Consider the following 12,941-nt stretch of genomic DNA (forward strand, 5'->3'; position numbering starts at 1 on the left):
AATTATCTATAGGATGAAAGAAATATTCACACAAGAGTGTTAAATGGGCTTATTGGTGAACTATTGAATTAATTTATAATTTTTTAAAGATAAACTAATTTTAATTTCTTCAAAATAAGTTTATCCTATAATAATTTTCTAACATGGATCAGGTGAAATTTTTAAAAAAATTACTTTTATTTTAGCACAAAAGGTAAATTCATTACTAAGTAAATATTGTTAGTCATTTATAAATTTATTATTAAGTAAACAAAAGTTATTTATCTAGTCTTGTATAATACTACTACAACCTATGTGAATATTATATTATAAGTTTTGATGATGCCAAAAAGATTGAAGCATAAGAGTATGAAGTTTCTTAGAGATGAACTAAGTCAAATAATCAAGTCATGGTTAGAATAATTAAAACTTAGATCACGTTATTAAAAAAAATTATTTAATAAATTTATTTAATCCTTGTTAAGTTAATTAAAGTTTTAATTTAAATAAAATTTAATTTGAAAGAATTTATTTGTTTTGCTATCGAATAATTTTATTTTTTTATTGTGAAAATATGAGTATGTTTTAAAAAGAAATGTTTGAATGAGAATTAAAAGTATTTTTAGAAATGAAAGATATATAATTTAATATTTTGTAGTAATCAATTAAATACCTTGTAATTGATTACCATGCCTTGCCAGAATTTAAAATTTGAACTGTGTAATTAACTACTACTTCATATGATCAATTAACATACCTAAAAATGTGTAAATAAGTATTTTTGAAAAGATAGTTTTTTTTTTTAGATTAATTCCAAATGATCTGCACAAATTATTTTCTATAAATACTCATTCTTTAATATTTTTTTTGAAAGCATTAAAAAAAATATTACAAATATCATTTTAATAATTGTTTGTTTAATTCTTGACCAAATACACTTATTCTTGAGAAACATTATAGTGTTTCAATTTATAATATATATTCTAGTTAGAGAATGATTTCCTATATTCTTTTATTGAGATTATAAAAATGGCAAAATATTTATTGTTAGAACTAGAGTGATGTATCTCTTGATTCTTGAAAGACTCAAACACACATGGTAAGGAATCCCAAATAGGGATGAGAATGGATTATGCTGGAGGTTAAATGAGTCTGGCTTACTACATAAAATTAGAGCTTAAACTTAGGCCTATGACTTGACATAGACTAAATTTTTAGGCTTGCTCTGTCTTTTTAAAAAATCTGACATGATCCAGTAGTCTATTTAATAATAAGACCTTCAAATAATATTAACAATTTATATTTAATGGACTAGTAAGCCAATGAATTAGTAACTAACAGGCTAACAAGCCGAAAAATTTATTATTAATAAAATAAAAAAAATATGATAAGTAATTATATTTAAATACTATATTTAGCAAAAAAAAAATACATAAGTAATTATATATTAGGGTTATCAAATAGTAATTTTTAATGGCCACCTCAGAACATGCGACAACATCACCACAAACAATCGTCGGTGACATGCCTCAGTGGCAACTTTTGTTTTTTGTTTATGCAACCATGACTTTAAAGAATTATATTAGGGCTAAGAAACTGAAAAGTATTTAAATTAAAAAGATTAAAATAAGAATTAAGAAAGAATAAATTCTAATAATGAATTGAGATGTTTTAGAAATTAGACAAAGTTTTAATTGATAGTTTTTTTTACAATAAATTTAATTTTGGTACTCTAATAGTATAATTATAATTGTTATATTATTAAAGTATAAATATTAAACTATGTTAATCAATGTTACATTATATATAGGCTTAATTATGTTTTTAGTTCCTATAAATATAAGCGTTTTTGTGATTAGTTCCTACAAATATTTTTGTTAGAAAATGGTACTTCTAAAGTAGAAAATTAAGAAATGATCCCTATTGTTAACCTCTCTTCTGTTCAGTATTGAGTTAGCTAACGAAAAGTCAGCTCAACACTTCACGTGGCGCCACGTAATATGCCACATCATTTATTTTTTTATTTTTTTATTTAAAATTATATAATTATAAATAAGTCTTCAAACATACTTTTACATAATTACAAAAAGGTCCATCTTCTTCTCTTATCTCTTTCCTGTTAACAAAATCTACTCTTCCCCAACCCTCACCCCTTTCTTGATATATGGTTACTGAACACACCATTTCCTGCTTAACTCTTCCTCAACCTTCACTCCTACCTTTCACCCGCACACTCCCACCCACACCCACACTCCTTCTTCTTCCTCTTCTCCACACTCTACCTTTCTCACCCCAACCCCAACCTCCACTCTCCCTCCTCTAATCCCAACCCCAACCTCCACTCCCCCCTCTCCCACCTCTTTCCGACACTCCTCCTTTTTTTTCACATTCCTACCCTTTTCGACATTTATTTCTTATTCTCATGCTTCTCTTACCTCCACCCAGCACCCCTACTACCTCCATCCAGTTCACCACCAAAGAGTACCCCAAGCTTCTCTCGCACGCTAAAGCAAAGTCCAAAACCGATTGCAGACCCTTGTAGAAACCTTTCTCTATTTAAGTGGGTGTTGGTGATGTTTGTTTTATTATTCTCGTGAGGTGATATTGTTGAACTAATGGATAATGATACTGAAAATCACCCTCCCACTAAAGTAGAGGTAGGTCGACCAAACAAATTGGTCACTGTCATTACCAACTTCGAGCAACATGGTTGCCAAAATGTGATCAATGGCACACTTGAGTCCTTGATTGTCCGTTCTCTTTGTACTTTCGAGGTTCCTGTAAAAATTGATTCCCAATAAAGTTAAACCCAAATCTAAAATAATTAAATAAAATAATAATAATTACTAAGAAAATAAAAAATATATATTACTTTCGTTCCTCAAGAAAATAGTCCTTGAAGAGTTGCAACCTTCTCTCCTTAACTTCCTTGCAAATCTTCAAGTAGCCATGTAAGAAGGGTCTTAAAATAGGGATAAAATCACCATAGTTATAGTCAAAGCTTTGTGCCAAACAGCTTCTTTCACCGTTCAAAACTCTTAACTTCTGAAATAACGGATCCTCCTCGTTCTCGAACCTTATATCGAACATGATTCTACACATGCTGTTATACATCATCAATTGCAGCCTTCGCCGGAGCACAATGCCACCGGTGGCTGAATCTGGATTCCGGTGAACATCGTCGACGACGCGTGCCGCTTCGTCCTCTCATCCGAATCGATACCGTTGCACCACCTTGTTGGCGAAGAACGGAACCGTCATGATACGACGCATCATACCCTAAAGCATGAGAGAATTAAATTGGGGTTGAACAAGGGTTCTGCACGAGGTGAGAATAAAAAATAAATGTCAGAAATGGTAGGAATGTGGGAAAAAGAAGGAGTGTTGGAAAGGGGTGGGAGGAGGGGGAGTGGAGGTTGGGGTTGGGTGAGGAAGGTAGAGTGTGGGGAAGAGGAAGAAGAAGAAGGAGGGTGGGAGTGTGCAGGTGAAAGGTAGGAGTGATAGGGCAAAGAGGAAGAAGGGGAGAGAGTGGCGGTGTAAGGAGGGAGAAGGAGAGGGAGTGGTCATGGGAGAAAGGAGTAGGGGTAAGGGAGGTGGAGAGGTGCCGGTATGTAGAAGATTAAAGGAATGGAGAAGAAGAAGGATTTTTATGCAAATATATAAAATAAGTTTAGGGGTTTATTTGCAAATTTTAATTTTAAATAAAAAATAATAACGTAGATTATGACTGGGACTTAAGATGACAACGTGGCGTCACGTGGAGTGCTGAACTGACTTTCCGTCAGTCAGCTCAGCACTTAGCAGAAGGGAGGTTAACAGCAGAGATCATTTTTTAATTTCCTACTTTAGAATGATTACTTCTTAACAAAAATGTTTGTAGGGACTAATAACAAAGATGCCTATATTTATAGGGACAAAAAATATAATTAAATCTTATATATATATATATATATATATATATATCAATCATTTTTCTGGATAATTATATTTATGTTAAATTGTTACAAATAAATATAAATTATAAAATAATATAATTATTTAATTGGACTGGCCAATAAACTTAAAAGGCTTTTTTTAAAAAAAACTTAAATCTGACCTCTTTATATAAATAGGTCTTTTCAAAAGTTTAAGTCTGTCTTTTTTAAAAATCAGTCAAGCCAAGTTAGACTTTAGATAAGTTATAAGTTATAGGCCCCTCACGAGTGTCTTAACTCGTTTCCATTCCTAATTCCAAAGTATAAGAGTGTATTTTTTAGTTGTAAAAAATTTAAAGTTAGTAGAATTCTTAAGCATGTTACTTGCTTGGGACTAGATATAGGTCACAAAAGGTATCAAACTAACATAAATTGAGTTTGCATTCTTTTTTCTTTTATCTCTTTATGTTTACTCTAAGTTTACGTTTTATTATATTGTTTATCTATATTATTAAAATTCTAAATCTTTTGCATTATCATTCATTCTATTATATTTTAATCTAATTTCTTATATTTCATTGAAAAAAGAATTAAAATAAATAAATTAAGAAAAAGTTTGAGAACTTAATTCACCATCCTCTTTAAATTCATTGAAGTCACTTAAATAACAACTCATATAAACCATTTGATAACTTGTTTAAAATTAGTAGAGAACAATCTTTATTAAATTAATTAATAAAATTTAAAATATAATAAATACTTTATTTTTTTTATTCAAAAAAAATATTTTTTTAGGTTAAAGTCATAAAAAAATATATAAATAGTAAATATAATCTTTATAGGAAGTTAAAGTAACCATTCAAAAAATAATAATATAATCATAAAAGTTAGAATAGGTAAATGGCACCGGCACCTAAGTAAAATTAAATCATCAATACAAAACACTATCTCATTTTATATAAATAAATAAATCATTAGATAAATAAAAGAAAAGAGAAAAAAATAGAAATATTAACTAATTAAAAAAAGCAAAGATAGTCTAAAATAAATTATAATATAATCAAGATACTATTTATATTTTATATTTATCATAACATTATAAAAAGAAAAATGAAGTAATGATTTTTTAAAATTTTAAAATATCATATACCAATTCGATCAGAAGAGTTTCAATATTATATATGAATGTCTAATGTTTCGATTTGGAAACTATATCCAATGGTAATGATAACTTACTATTCATCATTGTATACTATTTTCAAATTCATATAAAGGTAATTTACTATAATTGTAAAAATATTGCGTTTAATAGATGTGAAGTGTGAACTGTGAATTTAACTATACACAGGTCATGAAGTGCCAAAGGTTAATCATCGCTTTTCCTTAGAAATTTTCAATTATAAATTCGTTGACACAGCTTAACAAATAAACAATTCATAGAAGATCTCTTTTTTCTTTTGGGGCAGTTAAAAAGTTGAAATTTAAGAGAAGACTAGAAATATTTACAACATAAAAGAAACAAGTCATGAGCTTCAGGAAAAACTTATAATAGACTATACCGGTTAAAAATTAATAAATTTTTATTAAAATTAGTGTTAAAATATATTTAATAAAATTATAAAAAATGAGTATATTTTTATTTTAAAATTTTTAACTAACATTTTAAAGATACTATGTTAATATTTTTTTATAGTAAAATAGTTTGGTAGCAGTGGAAAAACTCCATAAAATTTGGTAGCACTTGATTATCAAATTGCTGGAAGTTGAATATTTTAGCAAGCAAATTCAACAGCTTCAAATCATAACATATTTATTATTAAAATAAGATAGAGCAGAGCATCTTACTTTGCCCGAGGAATACTAATATCTAACTACTTTTTTTGAAATACTAAAACAATTATATATATATATATATATATATATATATATATATATATTCTCCCATACTCTTATAATTTTTAATAAATCTTAACTAATAATTAAAAATATTTTTTTAACTTTAAAAGACTAAAAATAAATAATTAATAATAATAATAATTTATAAAAATATATTTATTATATTTTATAAATTTAATATAATAAATACATATTTTTCATTAAAAAATTATTTATAAATATTTATTTATTTATAAGGATAGCGAGTTCCCACAGATGAAAAACAATTGCTTTTGGTGAATAAACAAATATTGGGATATCCTTATCCTCCGATTTGAACTGACATGCATTGGTCAAAAAGGAAATCAAAGCCCGTTTAGTGGTCCCTTTCTCGCTACTTTTATGTGGTTTTAGCATCACCTCCCCTACCTTTCCATATATTTGTACAACTTACTTCATCTTTCGGTTTTTTTCAATGTAATGTGCCTCATTCTCTACGGTAATTGCTCAGTCCAGGGAGTAGTTTGCGTAAAAAAAGAAAGGATTTCGATCTGATTTTGCGTCATTTACATATTAAATGTTTAATATTGAGTGTAAAACAGTGGTTTGAAATTTTATATTGACTATGAATGTGGATATACTCAAAGTAGAAATTGTAAAAAACAAGTCTTATAAACTTGTTTTTGAGGGCTAAGTTATGTCAAATACAAATTTAAGAATATGATAAATAATAAAAGTTATATTATGTAATAATAATAGCCACGAGGGATGTAACTCTAATTAAGGACTGCGATTCTCCATTTGAAATGAAATCAGTTATATGATGACTGCAATAGGGTGGGCACACACCGAGCTTTTTTGTTTTCTTCTTATCTATACAGGTAAAAAACAATAAATACCCATTATTATCTGAATCCGGGCGCAGGATAATTTAGCTTATTCTTATTTTTATTTTCAAGAAAATTATTACTGCTATTCACAGCTCAGCATAATGACATACTCCCATAAAGAAAGAATCAAATGAAGAAAATACTCTTAATGTCTCAAAAATATATTAAACATTCAGTATTTTCTTTGTCTAGCATGTGAGAATATTAATGAGAAGATTTTGTTGAAGGGTTTAATATTGACATGTACTTTATGTCATAAAATCATGGTAAGTCATGGAGAACAGTTAAAAACATGGCTTTGGAGTTTGGACTGAGGAGCACAATCAGTGAAGACCCTCTTTGTGTATAAATAGATAAGGCCTAAGGTACCCTTGTTTTTCTCGCTGCAATTGTGGAAGTGAAAGATCTTGAAGTGAACGCAATGGAGAGAAGGATTGGCTGTGAGATGGTGGTGGCTTTGATGACCCTTTTGCTTTTTTCATTGACTAGTGTCACTGCAACAAAACTTCACAACCATGAGGACCAATTCAGGAGGAATCTACTTGCTAATGGCCTTGGTAGAACTCCTCCTATGGGGTATGTGTGTTAATTATCAGTAAATTTCTTCTCTGTGAGATGAGTCATTTCTTTATTTTGTTAGTATCCCTTGATTTATGATACTTAGTTGTCATAACATTTTTGTTTTGTGCAGGTGGAACAGTTGGAATCATTTTAACTGTCAAATTAATGAAAAAATCATCCGAGAAACTGGTATTGGGTCATCTATATATATTATGTGAATTTTGTATTCATCTATCATTGTCAATTTATCATATAAAACTATATGAGTTGTTGTTAAAGATCAACTTTATTAACGATTAGTAGTGTGATTCTTCAATATGGGTTTACAGCGGATGCCCTCGTTTCTACTGGTCTTTCCAAGCTTGGATACACCTATGTCAACATAGGTACATGAAAACACCCATTTTTCAAGTCTCTTATTATTAGTACTACCTCTATTACTAGAAAAATGTTAACTATTGCCTTTAGGACGTTGGTTAAGGAATCAAAAGTAGAATTTTTTTTAATTAAAAAGCATGATAACGTGCTTCTCCCATGATTTTTAATGTACCCCTTATATGATTTTTAATATGAACATTTTCTTTATTTAATTCTTAACCAATGTCTTTAAGGTACTAGTTAGCAAAACCCTTATTATTATGCACTTTTTACTTTGCAAAATGTCATGAGCTCATATAGTAAACCTATATCCGCAATTTTCTATTCCTGCAGATGATTGTTGGGCTGAATTAAATCGAGATGATAAGGTATGGTTGCCTCAATGCATTTGCATTTTCTTGCTGGTTACCTGAAAGTTCTCACATTCAATTAAAGAAAAATTCTTCGTTGCTATAGGGCAATCTGGTAGCAAAAAAATCAACATTTCCTTCTGGCATCAAAGCTCTTGCAGATTATGTTCACAGCAAGGGTCTTAAGCTTGGAATTTATTCAGATGCAGGGTACCTATCTTTGGCCAATCACCTGACCAAGTTAGTTCCATGTACATTTTAACTAAGTTTTGTACTTTTATGTTGGTCAATTTCGCAGGTATTTTACTTGTAGCAAAAAGATGCCTGGTTCCTTAGGTCATGAGTTTCAAGATGCCAAGACTTTTGCATCATGGGTATTATACATTGTGCTCATTTCTTCATCTTTTTCGTTGACATCATCATATTTAATGCAATTCAAAATGTGGTTGTTATGCTTTATTTACAGGGTATTGATTATTTGAAGTATGATAACTGTAACAATGGTGGATCAAACCCAACTGTTAGGTAGTTAATACTTTCTTCAGTATTCCCCCTTAGTCATCATATATAATTTTGAAAACTATGGTCTGCTTGTGAATAGATACCCTATTATGACTCGGGCTTTAATGATGGCTGGTCGTCCAATCTTCTTCTCACTATGTGAATGGTAATTTTTTGTGCTAGCATTTTATTGTTCCTCCAATTTTAAGTCCTTCCCTTTAATCACATATGCTTTGTTTGTTAGGGGAGACATGCATCCAGCTTTATGGGGTGCTAAAGTGGGAAATAGCTGGAGAACTACTAATGACATCAGTGATTCATGGGAAAGGTAAAAACAATGCATTCAGTTTATACAATTAGTCTTTTAAATGTGAAGTAGGGTTTGTAGCTGTTCATCAAAATTGTAGTATAAAGTTGGATATTTAGCAACTAGGTTGTCTATTAATCTTAACTTTTGCCTTTGGCAGTATGATTTCAAAGGCAGACATGAATGAGTTTTATGCTGAGTATGCAAGACCTGGTGGTTGGAATGGTTAGAATTTCATCAGCACAACATTTAAGATTTTTATGTTTGGGTTTAGGGTGTGTCTATTGCCACACTCATGCGTCTATTACTACTCCCTTTTAAGTGACTTTTGTCTAAAATATCTTTATTTTTATAACTATATCAATAGTAAGTTAAGATTATTTTGCATAATTTTTTTTAAAATTTGAGGACAATAAACATACGGTGTGGTAATAGACATTTCCTTGGGTTTAATCTAATTATGAGTCATTGTATAAATTAATCATTCAAATTCAACAGATCCTGACATGCTTGAGGTAGGAAATGGAGGGATGACAAAAGATGAATATATTGTTCACTTCAGTTTATGGGCAATTTCCAAGGTAAATACTATTATTCTTTTGTTTTCAAGTATATTGATTTATGTTAAAGCATGTATAGGAGCTTTTTATTTCCCCTCACATGGAGCTTTATTGCAGGCTCCTCTTCTTCTAGGATGTGATGTTCGAAATATGACCAAAGAGACTATGGAGATTGTGGCAAATAAGGAAGTTATTGCAGTTAACCAAGGTGATACATAACCACGGTCATTCTATGGTTTCTTATTGTAATTTATTACTGTTATTAATGTTTATCTATTACCATGTCAGATTCACTAGGTGTACAAGGTAAAAAAGTTAGGATGGAAGGTGACCTTGAGGTAAGTTGAATTTGGAATATGACATATGATTTTGTCTCTAATAGAGTTGGAAAAATAGTCTGTTGTGGGCAGTGAAATTTAGCAAGTTGGGCTGAAAAAGCTTTGATTCAATTTAGGCTTGTAAAATAATGTCTAAATCTGGTAAAAGTCCAAGACCTATGCAAATCAAACTAGAAAGGGAAAAATTTAATTTGGACTCATAATTTAAAATCTAAGCCCTACATTTTGATGGCTGGGTTAGGGCCTAATTAGCTCATTTTGTCATCTCTAGTCTCTAATGTCATGTGAGCAAGAAATGTTCATAGGTATGTTTTTGGACAGATTTGGGCAGGTCCTCTTTCAGGGTACAGGGTAGCTGTTGTCTTGCTTAATCGTGGCCCTTGGAGAATTGCTATTACAGCCAATTGGAAGGATATTGGTATTCCACCTAAAAGTGTTATTGAAGCAAGAGACCTTTGGGAGGTATTGTAAATTTGTATTTATGATACATTTAATCTTTTGTTTTGTAACATTGTATTGAATGCTTTCTTTTCAACACAATTTTGTTGGGGGTACTGATGCTGTTAAGGTAATGTTAATGCATGCAGCACAAGACATTGATGAGACCGTTTGTGAACAAATTGACTGCCACAGTAGATCCACATGCTTGTAAAATGTATGTGCTGAAGCCAAAAGCTTGAGTTCTGAAACACATTTGAGTGTAGCTTATGGAGCCACTGTTTTTAAGTGTTAATTTGTATATCAGCTTCACTTCAATAAACATTCTTCATTTGCTTCTATTGGTAGAAGTTGGCTAGTGGCTACCTTATTTAGTGTACCAGCCCAATGGAATCAGTCAATAAGATGATATCAATTAAGGGTGTTGCATTCAAATTGATTTTAGTATTTTACTTTCTTAAACGTCAAATCCTCACTTTTCAATTGGCCATCAATTTTTTAGCAATACATTCTTGATTCTTAACTAAAATTCATTAAAAAAATATAAAAATATGAAGAAAAATATAATTTTAAAATAAATTTATATCATTTTAAAATATGTAGTTTGAATTAAATAATAAAATTTTTCTCATTTAATTTTATCTTTTGGTATGGGTAGAGTAATTTTCTTCATTATTAAGTCTATTTATTTAAAATTTTTACTATGACTAAAAAGGTTAAGGGGCTCATCCATGATGATATTACTATGGAACCAAACCACTAATTCTCTATTGTGAAAGCCACAACAGTCTCAAACTCAATAAAGTGTGACGGTGTGGAGTGAGAAGGGAGGTGGGTATGAAATTTACCCTTTTGATGAAATTATAATTCTTCAATTTTAATTTATTAAAATTTCAGTTAAAATTGTTTAATTTTTGAGTGTTTAAAATTAAACATCTAAGCAAAATATTTTTAAAACAATTTTAAATTTCCACAAAAATTAAATTCCCCATTCCATGCAATTATGCTTATGTTTTTAAAACCAGACGTCCCTGCCGTTGAAAAAAAAAAGCCATTTCTGATACTCCCTTAACATTTTTTTAAATTCATAAAAATTGTGTTATAGATTTATATTTTGTTTTAAAAATATTCATAATATTAATAAATAAATTAATGTTTAGTACATAATTACTTAAATTTATTCAATAAACAGATGCTTTATTTGTTGTGAATAATTTCTTAGTAATTGAATATTCATTAGACTTAAATTTGATTATTCCTTAATCATGATTAAAGTTAAAGGGGCCTTGAAGAAAAAAAAAAAAAGAAAAGAAAAATCAAGCAAATATATGGAGGAAAAAGAAAATGAAAATGAAAGGTGGGAATCTGGAGTATAGCAACAGAAGAATGTCACGTTGTGTACAAATCAAAATAATTATTAGATGATTTTGAATTCAATGATTTGATTTAATACATAGTTTAATGAAAGATTATGTCAGCAAATGAATTGAGCGTAGCAAAGGTGAGTGACAGCAGAACGATGAAAACGCGTTTGCAAGTTGTGAGTTGTAAGTTACTTTCATAAACGCGTTTGTCTGTTGGATACTGCAAAACTGATCTGTCATCCAATCATCACCTCATTGAATTTCTCTTTTCCTTCAAAATTAATTATTCAATTTGTAACGAAATTCATTAATATAAAGTATTAAATCTATTTATGGTATCATTTTTTATATTAATGATACATTAATATTAAACTTTAGTGGTTGAAATTTTATACTTTTTTACAGCACCCTTTTTTTTTAATTATCATAAGTCAAAATTTTTGTGTTAATATGAACGTGCATTTTTCACATTTCAATATTTCTTTTTCAACAAAATTAAGATAAAAAGATGGAAAATTCGACACTTTTTTAAAATGGGTAAACTGTGTATTAGGTAAGGTAGATTAGTCTCATTAATTCATAATATTCATGATTATAATTGGTCTGCACTTAATTTAGATAAATCTATCAAATTTTTATCCTTATATCAGCTGATAATCTCGTAATAAAAAGAATCATTTTCATCAATATGAAATATTTTATCTCAAAATTAATAAACATTTTAAAATTAAAGAAAAACTAGTATTAGAAAAAAAAACATTTTCAATAAAAAATTTCATCTCAAAATTAGTTTCTTAAAATTAAATAATACCATGCATCTTATATTTAAATATCTTAAAATGTGTAGTTTTTAAGTCTATCATTTAAAAAAATGGTAAAAATAATATAATGGATGATAAAATATATGTATCCTAATCATTAATCAGTATTAATAATAATAGAAGTTCCAACTTATTTTATAAGTTAGAGTTAAAACCAGCAAAAGATCTTATATAAATTTCTATATTTTTTATTGTATATATCTATTATATTTTTAAACATTATCTCTTAAATTTATAATTATTGATATATTTTTTACATTATACAATTAAAATATTATTTTAATTTTATTAAATATTTATTATTTTGATATATTATTTATAATTATAAAATTAAATTAAAATAATTTTTCTTTATAAATTTATAAAATATAAAATATTATTATTTAATTTTTAAATTATATATATTTATTCTAAAATAAAATATGAAAAGAAAATTACGTATAGTTTAATACAAATACGAGCAGACTTACAAGCTGAAGGTCAAAACGGTCACATCGTCAGCAGGTGGCCCTCTTAAACTAAGATTAACAGACAACTAAACCCAACTAATTATCTTCCATTTGTTTACATTGAAAAAGCATCAAAAGTTTATAAAAGCAGTTTTGGTCATTGAATTTATAAAAATACTGATTCATCACTTATTAATTTTATTATAATTAAATATG

The 12,941-nt window shown here is 28.7% G+C and overlaps 1 protein-coding gene and 1 pseudogene across 2 annotated transcripts; one reads left to right on the forward strand and one right to left on the reverse strand.

The window, feature by feature from the left end:
- Positions 1-2,298: 2,298 nt before the first annotated feature.
- On the reverse strand, positions 2,299-3,252 carry LOC113862466 (annotated as a pseudogene).
- Positions 3,253-7,079: 3,827 nt separating this feature from the next.
- On the forward strand, positions 7,080-10,449 carry LOC113862632 (alpha-galactosidase 1-like). Of its 2 annotated transcripts, XM_027495719.1 has the most exons (15): positions 7,080-7,234; positions 7,350-7,408; positions 7,549-7,605; positions 7,931-7,965; positions 8,054-8,157; positions 8,246-8,321; positions 8,414-8,472; positions 8,549-8,614; positions 8,693-8,776; positions 8,916-8,980; positions 9,254-9,336; positions 9,433-9,523; positions 9,604-9,653; positions 9,975-10,115; positions 10,241-10,449. In XM_027495719.1, exons 1-15 carry the CDS (start codon positions 7,080-7,082, stop codon positions 10,331-10,333), a joined length of 1,218 nt encoding a protein of 405 aa, XP_027351520.1. In that variant the 3' UTR covers positions 10,334-10,449. The 2 variants fall into 2 exon arrangements, 1 of the variants encoding a protein (XP_027351520.1); XR_003504467.1 differs by lacking the exon at positions 9,604-9,653 and having other exon boundaries at positions 10,241-10,368.
- The last annotated feature ends 2,492 nt before the right edge of the window (positions 10,450-12,941 follow it).

Source organism: Abrus precatorius, unplaced genomic scaffold (genome assembly GCF_003935025.1).
Source record: "Abrus precatorius isolate BTA unplaced genomic scaffold, Abrus_2018 Scaffold3, whole genome shotgun sequence".
NCBI lineage: Eukaryota > Viridiplantae > Streptophyta > Magnoliopsida > Fabales > Fabaceae > Abrus > Abrus precatorius.

Bases quoted from the DNA above. Each gene is read 5' to 3' on its own strand.
- LOC113862632 (XM_027495719.1), top strand. From the start codon at position 7,080: ATGGAGAGAAGGATTGGCTGTGAGATGGTGGTGGCTTTGATGACCCTT. The intron at 7,966-8,053 runs GTATGGTTGCCT...TCGTTGCTATAG, and splicing joins AATTAAATCGAGATGATAAG to GGCAATCTGGTAGCAAAAAA. The intron at 8,473-8,548 runs GTAGTTAATACT...GCTTGTGAATAG, and splicing joins GGATCAAACCCAACTGTTAG to ATACCCTATTATGACTCGGG.